Genomic DNA, 20213 nt, shown 5'->3' on the forward strand with positions numbered 1-20213 from the left:
ACATTACTTTTATTACACAATAGGCCCTAAGTATTGTGACATTGTGTTTTTTTTTTATTATCTTGCACCCAACATACTCCATGTATTAAAAAACTAACAAAAACTGAAACTAATACTAATGAAAACTTAAGTCCAACAAATCTTTTTTTGAAAAATTAAAATCAAACCTGCTCTAGAGACAAAGTAAAACTAACAACATTTTTAGGTCAAGACGAAGTAAAAACAAAATATAATACTAGAGCTGCAATCAGCTTTTGGTTGTTGGTTTTAAATACACCCAAACACGCACAATTGTCAGATAGGAGTGACGTCACCTAAAGGTGCTTTTCTATTGGCTGCCACTGCAGTGCGACACACTTTCAGACGTCCTTATTCCAGTTAATATATAAATAAATATACAGTACTTAAATCACATTTAAAATCAACTCCAAAAACTCATGTATTAAATTAATTACCAAATACGAAAACCAAGGAAATGTTCACTATAATTATAGTAAATTTTGTAAATGGTAAAAGTAGTGTCAGTTAGTTTAAAAATATATATTTTTTCGTTTTTATTGTATTTTGTTAACGGAAATTGTTTTTGAATTTTTATTTGAGTTATTTCGTTACTTAAATAACATTGTCCCTTGCTCTACCAGACCCCAGCAGAATCCATCACCACACCCTGCAACGTCACTGTCCACTCTGCTGACACCAACCTGCTCACATCCATCAATCGCACACCTTGTTTCATGCTTTTAAAAGGAAACAAAACTGTGTTGTACTAGGGGGGGGGGGGGGGGGGGGGGGGGTCACAACATATAAATCTGTGAAGGACGAGCCGCGATATAGCGGGGTTTAAGTGTCGTTGACATGCCGAGTACACTGGCTGACTGGAGCACGTACCCATAATGCAACGCGCAGCTGTCATGGCTGCCCACTGACGGCTCATGCTCCACATGGGTATATGTGAACATCCTATTTCTGTAAGATAATTTGGACGGATAAACTACATGGTTTAGAGGTGCATGTAAAACGCGGCCGAAGCAAAAAAGAGCGAACAAGAACAGAGCAGGAAGTTGCGGCTGTCAAAATGTCCCTCGACGTGGAGATCTCAATCCTCCGAGGCTTTCTAACACCAGACGAGGAGACGGCATGGAAACAGGACGTCTACAGCATCACAGGTGAGATACTATCACACTTTTGCACCATTACGACACGCAAACATGAACCCTTTCGTGAGGGATTGGAGTCATCAAATGGAAAGGTTGGCAGACGAGTGACTACTCACTGACCGTAAACAATCATCCTCGTATTTTGCAAACACAGCAGCCGAAAACGAACAAATACATTCTTCTCTTACTTTCGTGGTTGATGAGAAAGGATTGTGTTTGCAGGCACCCCGGCAAGTCGCGAACGATGTCGTGCCAGACTCCGTTCAATAATTCACTGTTTTAACAGCGCTTATCAGCACTTAGCTAATGGAAATATACTTGATAGCAATTCATAAAAAATGCATGTGAACTTGCAAGTTCCAGTGTGTAACTGCTATCCGCGGTTTTTACAAGTTAACCTTGTGTTTCCCTAATATTCCTTCATTCTACTGTTATTCCAGTGCGCTAAACCCACGGCGAAGTTTTAGTGAAATTCTGATTGGGGTTTGGCTGCAGGTAGAGAACGCCGCTTTAGGTTCTTTGAACTTAAATATTGTGTCCCAACCTTTTATTGAGCCAGGGCTATAAATGTTTGCTTACGAAAAATATCACCACACGCCATCAAACAAATACGTTACAAAAAGGGTTGATTAGTATTCGTCGGTTTTGGGGGGAATTTTATTTGTTCAGGCTTGTTTAATCGTAAAAGTATTGATTTGGCACCATCTTGTGGCATCTTGATGCCATTGAACTATGTTAAATGAAGGGAGGAGCTTCATTTTTTTTCCGACCAGAGCCTTTATAAAAAATAAAATAAAAGCCTAGCTGCCATCTTGTAGCATATACAGGCCATCCTAGTTCTTTTGGGCTGAGTGTCCATTTCTGGCCGATTTTTGATATTCTTGATTGTACTACATACTGAAGTAATGATGATATTGTCTCTCAATTTACTCACAAATTCAAGTTGTGTAAACAAAACACTACACACACTTACACAAAATACGGCCAGGGCCATAACGTGGTGTTAAAATTTTTGCTGTCTAATCTGAAATAACACACTTTATTTTTACTTTTTACTGTTCTACTCAAGTACATTTCAGCGTTTGTACTTTAAAAATTTTATTTAAAAAAAAAAAAACTTAAGTTGAGTTAACAGTGCTTGAACTTTTACCTTTTTTCTCGTACTTTTGCCACCTCAAATGAGGCCCTATTTTGTTCAAAAAAACAAAACTAGTCAAGACTGAATCACTCATACCTCTTCTGTTTACAGTCATTTAGTGGACTCCATTTCCCCTAACTGCTTAATAAACAATCAAGTTCACATAATCGATTCAATTCTTAACAGATTATTATACCCAACCCTTGTGCATTCATGGTTATTATTGGATACTGACAAATGTAGCAGCTAATGAATACGACTTGAATTACAGGCTTTAATGTGTAGACATGCAGATCATGAGCTCACTTCTCTACAGTATTGATTGCAGATTCCAATTTATCAGCAAGCTTATGTTTTCCTTACAATCTGGCATTACAAGAAGAATACAAGCAACCTCCAGCTTTGAGGTGCTGATCTTCAAACTGATTTTATTTCTGTTTGCTATGCTGGCAGCATTTCAGCTGGCAATCCTTTTCCATCTCCAGGAGATGTCTAACATTTTTGGCATTTAGAAAGTGAGATTGTTCCTGACTGTAGTTATTCCAAGAAACATGTCAATGGGTAAACAGTGCTGCCGTCCAAACATGACAGCATCTTTATTCTTGTAATAAGGAATTGCGAAAAATCCTTCAACTCTAAGCGCCAACCAATTTTCAAAGATGCATATTTGACCTTGTACCGTCCTCTTCATAGCTTTAAAGGGGAAGTCACGCCAATGTATTTATTTTTTGACAATATGTTCTTTGCAGCCCCACAAGTCTAAACATGGCATTCTGGTTAATAATGCGTTAGAAGAATATGAGTTATCCAGCCAACATGGTATTTTGATTAATATTACATTTGTGGAATATGAGTGATGAAGCAAAATCCGGCCGTGTTTATCAATCTCAGGGGGCGGCCATTTTGCCACTTGCTGTTGACTCAAGATGACATCAATGTTGCTCAGGTCTCAGGTAATGACCAATCACAGCGCAGCTTCAGAGAACAGGTGAGCTGTGATGCCATCTTCAGTCGACAGAAAGTGACAAAATGGCCGCCCCCTGAGATTGATAAACACGGCCGGATTTTGCTTCATCACTCATATTCCACAAATGTAATATTAATCAAAATACCATGTTTAGATGAGTGAGGTCACATAAAAACTTATTGTTGTCAAGAAATGTTTAAGGGTGACTTTTAAAGCTGCAATATGGAACTTTTTTCCCCCAAAATAACTTTACAATAAGCTTCTTATTTGAACATTTATGACTGAAATGCCTTCTAATTAGCCTGAAATCCTCTGGCCAATAGTTTTCAGACTGGATTCGGGTTAGAATTTCCCGCGCCCTGTCTGCGAATGTGACGTAATGTGCGTGGTATGTATGTGAAGAACGGTATGTGCAGTTTCATTCTTCGTCAGCAGGTGGCAGCAGCGATTCTAAATGGAATATTCTACGTTCAGTAGCTTTAAAGATCGAGGATTGGTGGTCAGCCAGAAAATTGGGATCCGTGCAACCCTAGTTGTCTCCCAAAACAACATTTATCACTGAACCATTTTGATTCTTATTTCATTATCCATACTAGAAATAATTTGTACCAGTAGCAAAACTATCGCCATCCTAAAGTCTTTACTGCACAAAAAAAAAAAAGAAGGTATATTGCCAATCTAATAAAATAGCTAATATGTGAATAATAAAGATTTTTAAAGATTAAATGTCAATGCAAGGAAAGAAAATTCAGGGATTCTTTTACATACCACTAGAGGGAGCCTGTGCTCCAGGAGTACCACACGATGACAATTGCTGTGGTAAAAAATTAATGGTCACGTTGAAATAATTGGATAGTTGTTTTCCCTTCATTCTAACCCCATTTTCACATTTCGGTCTGACTTGTTAACAAGATTGTCCAGCAGAATTGTCAAAACCCTGCGAGGGAACAACTTCTGGAAAAATGTCATCCGTCTTTCTCGAGTTACGCTCAGTATTGCGAGCCAAAAAAACATCATCTGGAATTGATTTGAAGCTGAATGGCAAGTGAAGAAATGTCAAAATATGACCAATTGGAAAGATTGTAATAACTCATTATTCTGTCTTTACTTTGACTGGTGTTTGAATATCAACCACTATTTATTTTCTCCCTGAGCTGGAATTTGGTCAGTCAGGTCAAGCCTCCAAAAGATCCCGAATATGATCTTAGCACAGTATACTCTGGATGAAATGAAACCAAGGCTACCCAGCCCACGTATTAACTGATGGATAGAAACCACCAGACATTGACTGCACAGTTGGCTTCTTAATGAAGGCTCATAGATTGACGCGTCTACTGAGATTTCTTTCATTGTTCGTTTTGGATCTCCTTTGCCTCTCACAGGTAATTCAGCTGCAAATTCTGCTCCCCATTGCTTATTAAATGCAGCGCACCCTCTGAATCGTTATGAATTATAGAGTAATTTGAGGACCTCGGCCTTGTTTTCCATAATTGCTGCCATTTCATCAGCAGACATGGAGAGTTGCTGAAATGTTATTAAACACTTGGCCATTCCTCAGGCTTTCATTTTCTCCTTCATAAAGCCAAAAGCGCCTCCCTCACCTCATCCTCTCTCAGCTTTTTGATAGTGCTATCATAGCAGCCCCGGGGTTTCATTCCATCTACAGAGAAATAAAACTCTCCCCTACTCGTTTACTACACCAGTTGCTGCAGGTCCTTATTAACGCCAAGGGTGTGCTTAATGTAAATGACTTGGGATGTTAAGGAAAAGCTAACCCTTAATCCACCTTTAACAAATTTAGTCGCAGGATTGACATGATAAGCTACTAGTTCCTTGATTGAGAAAAATACTTAAAATCAAAGATTCCACTTAATTGGTTCAAAAATAAGGAATTCTATATTAAAGGTAATGTATCATTGTTTTATCTATCTCTGCTAGCGACATAACGTAAAGCCAGCTGGACACCAGGTGACATGGCCGAACTAGATGGAACTGTACCGTTCGCAAATCAATTCCAGTCGGCAACTGACAATTGCACACCTACCTTTCTTTTCTTTCTTTTTTTTCATCCCTTTCTTCAAAAACAGGACATTGTTTCAAATTGACAGTGCAGAAAAATGTACAAACACATTGATTATGATTTAGTTACTGGTTTGGTCCGTACAATCAGAAATGCCAAACTGTTGATCATTGTGTTCCATTGAGTTGCTTCTCTCTTTCTTTGTCAGCCTGCTAAATTCTTACGCTGTTCAGCCCGTGTGGGTGGATCATTATGCTCGTTGGCTTAATGAATCTATGCAGTATTCGGATTTTTTATCTGACCAAGACTAACTGTAAATCCATCAACCACTGAAAGACTGTTGTATTTTGACGGTGAAGTTAGACTCGATCCAGATTTGGACTGCATGAAGTGTAAACAGAAGGGGGAAAAAAAGGCCTTGAGGTTTCTTTGCACCCTGTGTAATATTTAGCAAAGCAGACCACAATGGATGAAATTCCTCGAGTGGTTCTTTTCTCTGTGCACACAGCAAAGGAAACATTGTTAACCCTTTTGTTAAAGAAAGAAAACATTTCTGTCACTACATTTAAAATTCTAGTTCCTGATAACCCGTTTACATGCATGAATGGAAAGACTTAGCAACATAAAATGTTTGTTGATTATGGCGACACCATATGGAGAAAAGCGGTAGTGTTTTTCATTTTGCCTTGAATGAAGACCACATTTCCCATGAGGACCTGCGCATAGCATCGTGAAATCCTCATCTCACTGTAACGTTTTTCAAGTATGTTAACAGCAGACGTTGGTTTTACTTCTTTGCGGACCTTTTTCGCAAAAAAACGGAAGATATGTCATCGTTGGGTATGTCAACTTCCGGTCCTTATATTAAGCGCTAGAAGCTAGATGGATCGCAGACTGTATTATACACTATCACAAGCATTTGCCAAAAATCACCTTTGCCGATGTAAACTAGCATTGTACAAGAAAACGCCATCACGAAAAAAAAAAAGAATGAAGGGTACGCATTTTTCCACAGGAAACTCATTGTGTGTCTGTCGCCGAAGGTCAGAAAACTTTTATGAATGGTCACTGTAGTGATGTGTGCTAACCCATAGATGGCAGTGTAGCCTCAAGGGACCTGGGGGTTTCAGTGACTGGAAGAGAGAGAGAGTATTCAAGAAGGAAGTTGAAATAAAAGCAGCTAGTGGAAGCTAGCATAAAAAGGCAAGTGAACTTGAACAATTGAAACGAAAGGTAATGCTGCTTGAATAAAGTTTAAAACGCAGGAAGAGCATCCCAGTATGATACAGTGGCTTTTATTTTTCGCCTGCACCATTGTTACAGTCGCAAAATGCAACGATTACATGTTTCCGAATGTCCACCCTATTTCATATTTAGTGCCCTACCGAGGGGTCACTCCATTTTGTAGGAAATCCGAATGTTCGGGGAGCGAAAATGTAGGGCACTCGAAATTACCCACAATGCACTCTGAAAAGTAGTGAACACTCACAGTAGCCAACAAGGATGCTTTGAGACCTCATTGGGAGTGCTGCAGGGAATTATCAAGTTTCACTTCATTTGTCCCAAAATATTAAATACTAATTACAAAAAAATATATTTGATCCTCTATTTTTGCCAACAACATATAGTGGAAGGCAGAACAACATTCATCCATTCAATGGCAGAAAGTACAATTAACATTTGTATCCATCCACATGTGGCCATTCATACAGCAGATTAAGTCATGGCTTCCTGAGAATATATCAGCTTTGTGTTCAATTAAACAGCCTCATATTTCAAAATGAGTAAATTGATATGAGATCATCGTTATTTCAGGATTCATTTGACATTTTTGTTTGGTGGTGTGCCATGAAATGCTTGACTTGGCCCAGTAAATGTTCAAGAGCCACAGGGAATCCAAATCGTAATATCTATGCAAATTGCATGGTGGTCCCTCTGCCACTATAGTCGTACCACCCACGTGTGATGAATAGCTCTGATGGTTAAATTGTTTACAGGTTGTACCGGGTGATTTATTGGGAGATCCTGAGCCAGAGAGCAGGACATGAACAATTAATCAAGCAGCAGGTTCAGATAGAAAGTTACACATTCGAGTTGGGATGAAATGCACATCTCACCTTGAACCTTCAACAGCACCGTACGCATTTAATCGGTACATTTGAATAGATCACAATCAGGTTTAGTAAGAGAAGATTATTTAGACAGCAAATCTCGCATGCGTATTTTATTAAATGTTGACGAATGTGTTTATGTTAATACAGTACATACTGTATGTGATACATAACTGCTATACATATGCTATAAATAAGTGCGGTATACACTACATTATGCCTCAAAATGTACGATTACCATACGCTTTGGAATCTTACCCATTTGGCTCAAAAACCTTACTTAAGCATGCTAGCCACAAGCTAGTTTCTTGTTAACGAGCCACCTGTTATTTTCACTCAATTCAATCAATAATTGATTGTTATATTGATTTTTCATGTAATTTAACAGTATAATTATTACCCATAATTTATATTATAAACATATTTTTACATTCCCTTTTTAAAACTCTCAACCAATTTGAAACTGATTGTACTTCATTTGCATATTAAGGAGAAATACATTTCTTTAACAATTTAAAATGGTTCACAGGTGTCTTAAAAAGTGTCTGACATTACTCTGTCAAACTACAGCTCACGTTATAACCATTTGTCTCTAGGGGTGTGCTAAAAAAAAAATCACTACGGGAATATATCGTTGTGGACCTCTTTATTAAAAATAATACATGTATCAATACGAGGTGTCAGAATCGCTATTGCACATTCATTCATAAAGTTTCCCTGTGTGTGAAGATGTCAGTAGATGAAAGAGGTAGTTTTTTTCCCGCAAAATTCCTTACAATAACACGTTCTATGTATTACCACTAGTCAACGATTTTGTGGAATATGAGTTATGCAGCAAAATCCAGCCGTTTTTATCCATCTCAGGGGGCGGCCATTTTGCCACTTGCTGTCGACTGAAAATTACATCACTGTTGCTCCGGGGCTCAGGTAAAGCCCAATCATGGCTCGCGTGCTTTCTGAGTTTGACCTTGTGACATTCACAAGTTGAGCCGCTATTGGCCGTTACCTGAGCCCTGGGCACCTATGATGCCATTTTCATTTGAGAGCAAGTGACAAAATGGCTGCACCCTGAGATGGATAAAAACGGATGGATTTTGTTGCTTAATTCATATTCCACAATTGCAATATTAGTCAGAATGGCACCTTTAAGCTACTGGAGGCCACTGGGCTGCCCTTTGGCTTTGCTTTGGGACTTCTAGCATTGTGTTAATTTTCATACCGCATTAATTTGCAGCGTAATTAATAAATCTAATTAATGTGCTAAACTGTGGGTTGACTTCCCTTTTTTAACTGCTCCAATTTTTGTACATACTTGCACGTGTGAATGAGTTAACGGTGATTTCAGAACCTCGAAACCTCTGAATTCAAAGTCAATGTTAAAAATGTTTTCTTCTAGAGACGGGCTCTTTGTTGGAGTCCTTGATGAATGGGGACTTTGAGGCCGTTTTGAAGAGCCCTCAGGTGGTAGCGCTGCTTACTGGTGATGGCAGCTGTCATGAGGGCGAGAGCATCGAGGCCTATCTAGAGAGACGCATCCTGTTGTACCTGACTGATGACACAGATGGGAATCAAACCAACAGGTGATATAACACACGCGCATCACTTCTTCCTATACATGCTGCCTGAAAATACACACTACAACACAACTGCCCTTAATGAATAAAGTATAAAGTAAGCGCCCCTGTTTTTGTAAACTACTTAACTCATTCACTCCCAGGCATTTTCACTGAATTAAATTCAATATTTATTTGTCATTGCAATTAACATGGATATAAACGAGATAACGTTTTGAGCCCCAAATACTGGCATCGTGGCAAAGGTTCGACTGTATATGTTGCCTAATGAAAATCTTTATAATGACCTAATGATGTTGGTGTCGAGGTGGAAGTCGTTGAGCGTAACTCCAAGCTGTTCTCAAGAGTGTTTGTTCACTCCTATTAAGCGTCTCTATTCCTTTAGTCATAAATTATTCATTCTTAATAAGGACATCTTAACATCTCTCTTCCTCACGCTAGCCCGAAACGGCTCATGAATAGAATGACTGTGACACATATTGCTCCTCCTCTTCGCTCATAATGATTGGTTCTGTTTCCTCTCCTCCATCACCCTCCATAAATGTAGAAAGGAAGAAAATGGAAAGGCAGCCAAGCATGTCGCTTGTTCCCAATTTTTAAAGCACACTAATTGTCCGTAAAGTGAAATGGCAGCTCAAAGGGGCTGTGGTCATAACATCTTTTTAAGGTTCAGCTCTTTCTTTCTTTTTTTTTTCATCCTGAACTCTAAATTCTGCTAAGACTGTCTTGTCTTGCAGCTTCAGAGAACTGGTAGTGATGGTCCTGGCAGTCTCTTGCCTCCACATGTTTGTTCAAAGCAACTGGACCGGTCCGTCGCTCTCCATTCATCTCTCTGACCTTCTGCCTTCGGCATTGCTCTCGCCTCAGGTATAAGTTAAACATCCCATTACAACTTTCTGTCTTCTGCCCTCTCAGCTGTTTGCTATCTTAACAAAGCCTTTGGGGAATTTTCCATTTCTCATTCATGGTACATTTACAATGCATTGCAAAAACAAAACTAATATCGTTTAAATTAGATCGGCCAGCATCACTGATTCTGAAAGCCACGGGCAGATTAGATGGACATGGCAACTCAAAGAAGCTCAAATCTGATAGGACAAATGAAAATCCAACACCTGTGGGCTCTTTACACAAATCCACGACTTCCTGAACTCAGCACAACTCCTATGTTTCCTGTCTTTCATGAACTGATCCGGGTGTGCCTGACCTCAGTAACCACGATGACAATGGCCAGACACACCTGGATTAATCAGTTTGTCCAATCATGAAAGACAGGAAATGAAGGAGTAGTATCGAGTTCAGGAAGTGGTAGATTTATGCAAAGAGCCCATTGGAAGTGGAAGCTGCATAATGAAGGGCTCAGCTTCAGAAGATAGGTGAGGTGTTAGCTGAGCCTTAAGCAACTGTGGTGTAATTTTCAGTCCACAGCAAATGTCAAAATGGCCGCCCCCTGAAATTGATAAAAATGGGTGGATTTGACTGCTTCGCTCATATTCCACAAACACAATTTTAATACGAATATCGGGTTTTGACTAGTGGGGCTGCATGGAACATATTATTGTAAAGAGAACTTTTTGGTTGACTTCCGCTTTAACGGCATCATTTTGATTGCAATTTGTTTTGCAGCCTCATTCCATGGTAGAAGCTATCCATTCTTGCCTGCTCCTTGATGGCGAGTCCGTGTATAGCCTGGTGGCTAACCCATTCCTCCTCCTGTTGGCAAGGGTTATCTTCACCAAATGCTCTTCCAAGATGGAAAGCCTTCAGGTAAACAAACACTGTTGTGAAAAGCTCTTATTAAGCAATTAACTCATTCACTCCCAGCCGTTTTCACTGGAGCAACCTCCTTCACTCCCGGCTGTTTTACTGGATTTTGACTGATTTTGCAAGGCCCACAGAATATTCATATCTGTTCCCATTTTGCAGAAATTAGCATTAGAATATAGCTAAGTTTCATCGTTATTCACAAAGCTGTTGAAAACACTGGGGAAAGGAGCTTTTTGCAACATAGCCCTGGTTGATCTCTTATACTCTGCTTCCACCTGCTTGCGTCTTTGGGAGCATTGTAATATTTCAAATAGAACGTATTTATACGTTTTTAAGAGCAACTGAGTTAACCAGTGTGTGTATTATTTTGTTACATCAAATTTTTTTAACCGAGGGTCATTATCTTACTTTTTGACCACGCTGGTACCACAAATAGTAGAGATAAGACTAGCCAATGTTCATATATGTATGTGAGAAGTAGCTCATGCTCTCCACAAGAACATCCAGCAGGCTAACAACTAATGACATTGTCTTTCTCAAAGTGGATTTAAAGTAGCACAGTTGCTCGTTAATTGGCATGCCTCAAATTTTGGAGGAAGTACTTGGATGGCACTTTCTGTCATCCATTTAATCGTACATATCCGTTAATACCAAAACTGAAGAAATTGCAAATGGCACCATTTCTCCGCGCTCAGCAAGCCATAAGTCATTACTAATACGTGAGTGCAAATCAACTTGAAGTCACGGGGCACAAAATAATTGTCATGCTCCCCTGATCTGACATCAGCAGCACTGATGTGCACACAAGTGCAACAGTGATTTTCTGTCAGAGGTGATTCAGTGTTAATTTGCTCTTTAAATAGTAATGGACGTTTAGGGAATTAATTAATACTGCTGGTGCCAAGGCCAGGCTTGCTTTAAATGCGTAACACAACCACTAAGCCCCCGACGCACACGTGCATACACGCACACGCACGCTCTCATTCATTGTCCATACAAAGCTCATGATTTGTTACTTCTCTCTGCCAGCACCTCGTACCTTGACTATCAGAAAAGGAAGCTCTGCCAGGCCAAAAGACAAACATCCATGAAAATGCTGACATTATGAGAGTTAGTGTGTGAAGATTCATGGCAAGTGTGTGTCAGGATATTGATTAGGTGAAACCGACAAATGCTGGATCCAGTTTACGTTTGCGATGATGCGCGACCTCCCTGACACATTACAAAGCTTTTTTACATTTTTATCTTGCACTCTCTTCTCTTGGAGAAAACAATGGGCGACTATAATTCATACTAAAAGTACATTGTTTTGTCATTCAGCTAATGGGGAAAATAATTTAGAGCCAGGTTTGTTTGGTTATGTTCAGTTTTTTTCTCAACACCCTTAAGACTCAGATATTTTTTGTTTTGTTTGCATTCTGGTGGCCTCTTTTTATACTTTTTGTTCTCAGGGCATAGTTTCTGCAACGCTGTATTAAAAAAAAAAGAGGAAAAAAGATGTGGACAGTTCTTGACAGCGTGACTAAAATAATGCGAATTACAATAACTAGGGCGGAGTCACAGTGTACCCTTACTGCATTCTATGTGGTATTTAGATTGGATTTCTCATCAGTAATTAAGTATTCAGTGAGGGGTATGCAGGTTTCCAAACTTGATGGCAAAGTTGGGCTATTGGCAAATTATTCAAAACAACTTACCAAAAAAATCAGCTGCTATTATCATGTGTTCTATTGAAATAACAAATGTCACAATGCTAGATCAATATTGATTGTCATGTTCTCAATGAATCAATGCTAATTCTTCTACCTTCTTAATATTAACAAATGTAAAATATGTTCCTTGGATTTGCAAGGATTTTTTTTTTATGAAATAGAAACTACACATAAAGCTATTTGGCAAGAATTTTCTGTCAGAATGCTAATGTTAGATTAGATTTGTTTCCATTCTGTTGTCACCCAAAAATTATTTCAATTATACACAGAAATAAATAATATATTATGCATTCCTATTTTTTTTTATTTTAAATCTTTGCAGCTTGTCTCCTGGTGGACTCTACGCTACATCAAGCTCCACCAGCAAATTTTGGAGGCATGTTCTCAGCAGCTCCTCAACTTGTCCCTCCTGAGCATGGAAAAAGGTCCTCATTTTATAATGTTGTATTACAATCATTAGGTTGAAGAATAGATTGAGAAGAGATGTGTGCTCAAAAGTTCAAGTTGTTTAAATTAATGCTAAGCTAATTACATTGTACATAGTACGTGTATCTTTAGGAAATGTATTTAATTGATTAATTAATTGGGGGGGGGTTAGGCCTTCCTCCCAATCACGTCTGTTATTTCCCATGTAAACATTGAAGTCCCCGAGCAAAATAATGGAGTCACCAGCCGGAGTGCTCTCCAGCACCCCCTCCAAGGACTCAAAGAAGTGTGGGTACTCTCAACTATTGTTACAGTTAAGAGCTCGGCAAGGGCAGGCTACCCGGTAATCAACCGGGGTGAGCCCCAATGTACATACACAGTGTAGAGCAACAAGCCATCTCATAAAACCCACGAAAACAGGATTTCAAAAAATTTGAATACTCACTGGTGTTTTGGATGAAAAAAAAATAATGTAGGCTTGACTTTGGCGAGCATTCCAGTTTCTAATGTGGCCCTTTGCAAAATTAATTTCCTACCCCTGGACGGTCATGAGTATAATTGGAGTACTGCAATTTCCTCCCACATCTCTAAAACTTGCTCAAGACTCAATATTGTCAAGAATTTAATTTGAGTATGAATGATTGTGTGTGCCCAGCAATTAGCAGCCGACCAGTCTAGGACGTACCACACCTCCAGTTACCTGAATTAATCTTTTGGTCAAGCTGTGTAGAAAATGAATGGATGGATAGCTTAAAATTTTATTTAACACTTCTAAATTACATGGATAGTAGTAAAAAGTATGATCAAAATGTTTACTGACTTATCAGGGGGAAAAAATGTACTGGCAGAGTTTTGGTTGTAATGAAGACATCTTTCCATTTCCTGCCCCACAGTGCTGAAATGCGAGTCGCTGTTCTCCGAGCAGAGAAACCTGGCAATTCAGTTCCACTTGGAGTGTGTGTACTGTAGCCTGACCTACTACGAATACCAGGCTGCCAAGGAACACATCAAGAAAGCTCAGGAGCTCTCAATGCTCGATATCAACATGACCGGTATGATTTAGGTTTATAAATATTTTCTTGTTTTTTCCATTTCCTCTTTTCACCACAACTAGGGCTGAAACTAATGATTATTTTATTAATTGATTAATCTGTGGATTCATTTATACATTGATCATTTAATCTGATATAAAACAAAAAAAAGGTGTTTTAATTTCCACCCCTTTATACAAATACAGGACATTCTTCCTGTTTGATTTATGTATTATTATTGATAGCAACATGTTTGTTTATTTTTGGTCAATTAAGGTGCCTTGGGGAAACGTACCTATTTCCAGCAAAAATTCTTGGCTCAGCTCATCCTTGATGTCAGAAGAAAGCAGGATCAAGATCAATCTATTGCGAGTCCCTCACCAACACTACGCACCCTACTGCCCAAGGTATGAGATACGTACTTCTATTGCAGGGATGGGCAACCAAAATGATTGAGGGGCCCACAATTCAGCACTACTGGTTTGGAGGGCATATAGGACCACTTACTTAAAGATCTAATGACATTTTATTGTTGAACTGAGGTTGTATTTGCCTAATTTTAAGACTGTGTAAGGATCAGATGTCTTGGTATGTGTTACTTTGCTTCTTTACACATTTTATATAGACATTTGGACAAAATTATTTAGAACCCTGAATAATACAACTACAGAAAATAAGTTTGCCAAGAGGTCCCGCTTCACAATAGCTCATCAGCCTCTTATCTAAACAGGCCTTTATCAACCTTGCTTTGTGCGTACTCTCACTCAAGCAGAAAATGACCTCCTTGGAACTATTTTGCACATATGTACAAGCCCTACTTATGTCCATTTTCAGCTGTAAAAAATGTAAATGGTATCAAAACCTCTTTTTCTTTTATTTTTCACTTTTTTTCCATAAAGTAGTGGATGCAGCGGGGCCAGTGCTCAGTGATGACCAAAAGGTGGGCACTCTGTTGTTGGGAATATGATCTGTTCAGCTCTTTGCGAGGTGTCTGGAACTTTGGAGAGAGAAAAAATCTGCAGCAGAGCTTAGCGTCGTTCTGCAGTACACTGAGGGAGGAGCTCAAATGACCCCCACTGATGACTTTCCTGATCTCTACCTCAAGCGTGACTTCAAAGATCTCAGTGGCCCCCTCCTGAAACACTCAGACATTAACAGTATGAAGCATGGTAAAAAAGAAAAAAGAGAAAAAAAAGGACCCCGTCGACTAACTCTGTGAAAACCATTAACCGAAGTAACTTGTGCAACAGAAATGACTGCATATGGACAGACAGACATAAACACCCCTAGTGGAGGACTTTGTATAAACAGAGTCTTTAAGAAAAAGAAAAAAAAGACAATCTATAAAGAAGGATTTAGCATTGTGGTGTTGCAACAAATGTATTTTTATATGTTGTTAATTGTGCAGTTTTTGTTTTTTTTAAACGCAGAATTCCATTCTGCGATTTGCATTATCATGCTTTCCATATTTTTGTTACGTCTTGGAGATTTTTACCCTTCGTAGAAATTTTTCTACCATTTTGATGCAGTTTTCTGTAGCACAGTGTTCAAATGTGGGGCCAAATACAAGAAAAAGACAATTGCAAGGCCAACTTTTTAATATTGTTCTCAGGGTAGGCAAGTTTGCTATTTAATAGAGGTGCAAATATTCTTCAATGACCAACCCCTTATTAAACTTAAAATTGTCCAAATCCTCCTGAATTTCAGCTCCTCAACAGTGAATATTCTCAGATTTCTGTACTCCACCATGAAATCAAAAGGTGGTATCGTACACCCCTAATAAACATTTTTGCCAAAATTCTTGACTGATCTTATGGACCAAACCCCTACCTGAATGAAAATTAATTTACATTAGTGTATTTTCTGCTCTGCCAATTTGAAATAATGCCCTGTTTTTAAATTAAGGGATAGAAAATTAAAGCATTCTTTAAAAAAAAAAAAATAATAATAATAATAATCAAATTGATTATTTTAATTGACAGTTTAATCATTTATTAAAATATATTTTAGCTGCTGTTATACTATTGGTTTCAGTCACTGATGCTGCACAAACTACTGATTTGTTTGCACAAATTAATTTTGATGTAATGTAAGATTTGCTCATTGACAACACTATGATCAAGCAAAATAAGATAAATATGAGTTATGCTATTAATGCTGTGGGGACAAAGTTTATGTGATCCTTAACATCATGGTTTCATATTAAAATGCAATATTTTATGTTTGCTTTTCCACCATACTCTGTTTTGTTCAAGTGCAATTATTATTTTTCCTTTTCTTTTATTTATTTTTTTACTTGTAGGATTGCATACTTGGGGATGACACAGTGTTGGACAAGATTAATTTAGCAGAGCCCGATCAGTACGAGCTGCCGGAACTGACTGCGGAGGAGCAGGCAGTCATCCTGGGGATTTGGTAAGTCTTCTACACTAGAAGATTAGTTGAACCTTCAAACACCAGCAGCATGTTGTGTGCATTAGAGGGCTTTTTTTCTACTCTCAACTGTAGAATGCAAACTTCAGTTACAGTGGACCCCTGCTATTTGCGGGGATAGGGATTGGGCTGGCTCGCAAATAGCTAAAATCTATGTAAACATTCATTGAAATACTTTGGGGGGGGGGGGGGGGGGTGGTCATATTATTATATAAATATATATTAACACCCCAAATCCTTCAAAAACGCTGATAAACATTCAATATTTAAAAAATATATATATATAAAATGTTAATATGCAAATCTATGGGTGCTGAACAGCGAGTATGCCGGGGTCCAGTGTCGTCGTATTATAATGAATGAAATTCAACCTTAACTTTACACGCTCGCGGTATTCTGTTTTTGTTTTGAACTTTTTTTCCTTAAGCTTTAATAAAAGTTTAGCATTATAATTCAACAAACCTTCCTCAAGGGAATATCGCAATTTAAAATTAAACATACACCAATCCAGAACATTACAGCCATTTGCATGCAATAACATTTGAAAGGCAAAACTGAGCAGAAAATTACTGAAGGTGGCACGCATTGTGTTTAAAACCTTGCATCAGCTTCCAATCATGAAGGATTTGAGGAATAAACTGCTTATTTTTGGAGAAACCAAAGTGTTTCAGAAGCAGAATTGTGCTGTGTGCTGCTATACTTTACTACTGTACATGCAATACATCCTCTAGGCTGATCGGCAGAATGACATCTGCTGCTGGAGAAGCTGAATAGAAAGTCAAGTGAAGGTCAATAGAGGAGCGTGTGAGATTGCTTGAAGATGGATGAGATGTCATGTCATTTTATGACTACAAACACGCACACCATAAAATGAAAATACTCCGTGTGCTTCCACATTGGGCTGTTTTGGACGAAAGGGCTTTACAACTATTATTGTTTTTGTTTTGTTTTTGTCTCTTTGGCGTGAAGTTGATTGCCTGACCTAATTTGTTGTATACTTTAGTTTTTTCTTGGACAATATTTGACCCGGCCTTTTGCGTTCACAGCACTGATTTTCACAAGAATAATCCTGTGCACAAGCTGACACAAGAAGAACTTCTGGCTTTCACATCAGTAAGTATGTTCCATAGTATTAACATGAACAACCATACACTTTGAATTGCTTAATCCACAGATTCTCAAATGGGGGTGCGTGAAGGTACGTGAGATTTTAAAATATATTATTATATTATATATAAAGTAGCATCCATCCTTTAAAAATAATTATTAAATTATGTAACTCTTTCAGGACAATAAGGTTCAGATAACGGATGGATGGATGAAAGTTCATAAAATAAATGTTATGTTCAGTAAGCTATTCAATTTCATTCACTTAAAACAATTCTTTATGGAAGAATCATTACAAAAATCAGCATTTGAATTGTGCAAACGAATATTTAGATAAGCCTGATGGATTTTGGAAACAAGTCAGGTGGACTGATTAAATTAAAATGGAACTCTTCGGCTGAAATGAGGGAAGGTATGTTTGGAGAAAAAAGGGGAACATAATTTCATGAAAAGAACATCTGTCCAATTGTCAAACATGGGCGTGGATCAATCATGCTCTAGAGTTGTATTGCTGCCAGTGGCACATGGAACATTTCATGGGAAGAATGGATTCAATTAACGTCCAACAAATTCTAGAAGCAAACATGACGACAACCAAAAACTGAAATAAAAAATGGGTTGGTAAAGTGAAATTTGAACGGTGTAAATCGGTAAAAAAGTGTGGAGAATAAAAATCACAATAAGACACAATGAAAGAGTAAAAAAAAATTAATGTGGCAAAATAATCCAGCTCAATGTGTTCTTAGTTAATTAATTGTAATTTCCCTAGATGATGTTCAACAATTGGATAGTGATGCACATTTAAGTTGATGTTTAACTAGTCAAATTCAGGTAAAAGTAAAAAAAAAAAAAACGTATTATGCATTTTATTGCATGGGCCAATATCACGATATTGATATTTTTCGATATATTGCCCAGCCCTATTTTATATAGACTCTTACAAGATTTTAATGATCTTGTTTGTCCATTAATCTTTGATAGTTGTTAATTCATAGATATTGCAGGTAACAAATGTTTAACCACGTTAATACAAATCATAAAGAGTCCTTAAAGAGTTAAAAAGGCCCAAATTCACTCTCACTCTTTTGTGCTCCTGCTGCTTGCTGCTGGTTGAGAGGTGACAAGCAGCCTATTTCATAGCAACTCCCTGCAGACCAGACTGTTGAAAATTGTACGTCTGTACATGTTTATACAGCTGGCTTTCTAAATTGCTCTCCCTGGCATTTTAATCTTGAATATTTTATTGCCCTCGCAGTAAAGAGCATCGAGTTGCTGGTGACTTCCATAAAACTTTTCATTTTCACTTGAACCGGTAACAGGACAGGAGCTCTGAGACTGAGCCCTTCCCTCAAATGTGTAATGGTAGCGACTTGGCAAAGATCAGTTGGTTTACCAAACAATTTTATGAAGCAAAAATATTTTATGGAGGATACAGACCTTATCTACAGTAGAACAATTCAGCTGGCATGAAATAATTGACTCTGTTTTGCTTTTGTGAGATGAAAAATACACACCCTTTATAGTCTAGGGTTATATTGTGTTTATATGAGACTTTCAGTTCATATTGGAGTTATGCATAGAATGGCAGGAGTTCGATCCTGATTTAATTTTGTATTTTTTGGCTTTGAAATTTTTTTTGTTTGAAAGCAGAACAAATGGTTGGCCATCTTGTAACAAACGGTGTTTCACTGTAATTTCTGTTCAAGTGTGAATAGAGAACCATTTTTACTCAGAGCAGCTGCAAAAGCCATTAATTGATTGTCGTCAGGCTCCGGTCATTGTGAGGTCATCTTGGCGTGAAGAGGCGTTCCTGACGTCTTCAAGTTATTATCCCACTCGCCACTTGAGCGTCAGGGACCCAAAGTCGACTTCCATCATTGAAAAGTAAACGAGAACTGATAAACGTTGGAAGACAAGCCCGACTCTTTAATTCAACAGATCTCACTTGGAGACAGACTTCGTCTGGAGACATCTCAACAAAGTAAGACGATAGCGCTCTTGGCTTATTCGGTGACGATCCTGAATCTGTCCAGGCTGATAAGAACGCCTGTCAGGACAGGAAATTAAAATTGAAAAACAGCAGGTCTCCGGAGGTTAACAGATCCAGCTGGAATCGTTTGATGCCAAATCATTCTGTTGCCAATGACACGACAAAACAGATTGTCTTTCACATTAAAATCTCATTTCGTTTGTTTGTAGAGTTTTCGTATTTGTGACATCTGTGCCTCAGGCCAGCTGATTGGCTTGATTGTCTTCTTTCTCGCTCTCTCTCTCTCTCTCACAATAACTTGTTTTGTCTTTTTGTCAATTTCTCACCAAAAGAGGAAAAACATGTCTCTATTTGAGAATTTTATTAAGATGTGGGGAATTTCGGAAATGTGAAAAATTGTTCCCAAGATCCCTCGTCAGACCACAAAACACTTTTCTTCTTCGCATTAGTCCATCTTCAATGAGTTTACTTGCACTTACTTCAACTACATTGTGTTGGTTTTCATTCTTGCCGCTTGTATGCAGTAATCTCTCCAGAGTCTCCGAACCTTTTGATTATATTATGGACTGTAGATGATGAAATCCTTTTTTTGGGGGGGGGGGGGGGATTGTACGTTCATAGGAGATGACCAAGGAGGGGACATCACTGGGGGAAAAAAGTGCTCAGAGTGCAGCGCTTTCTTGGCACAAAATAATTGTCATGTTTATACAAATAGTCCATTGGGGTGAAAAAAATAAAAGATTACCTGACTTGATTACTGTTAATCTTATTTTTGTCATC

At 38.3% G+C, this 20213-nt stretch overlaps 1 protein-coding gene across 1 annotated transcript in view; it reads left to right on the forward strand.

Annotated features, from left to right (window-relative positions):
* Positions 1-901: 901 nt before the first annotated feature.
* Positions 902-20213, forward strand: part of ttc27 (tetratricopeptide repeat domain 27) — a 32332-nt gene continuing 13020 nt past the window's right edge. The window contains exons 1-9 of the mRNA XM_086092614.1: positions 902-1166; positions 8790-8973; positions 9705-9834; positions 10594-10734; positions 12769-12871; positions 13766-13924; positions 14180-14310; positions 16206-16318; positions 17383-17449. Of these exons, the coding sequence (XP_085948740.1) occupies positions 1076-1166; positions 8790-8973; positions 9705-9834; positions 10594-10734; positions 12769-12871; positions 13766-13924; positions 14180-14310; positions 16206-16318; positions 17383-17449 (1119 nt within the window). The 5' untranslated portion in view covers positions 902-1075. The remainder of the gene's footprint in view (positions 1167-8789; positions 8974-9704; positions 9835-10593; positions 10735-12768; positions 12872-13765; positions 13925-14179; positions 14311-16205; positions 16319-17382; positions 17450-20213) is intronic.

This window comes from Leptonotus elevatus, chromosome 13 (assembly GCF_054856555.1).
Source record: "Leptonotus elevatus isolate MCC_2025b chromosome 13, RoL_Lele_1.0, whole genome shotgun sequence".
Lineage (NCBI taxonomy): Eukaryota > Metazoa > Chordata > Actinopteri > Syngnathiformes > Syngnathidae > Leptonotus > Leptonotus elevatus.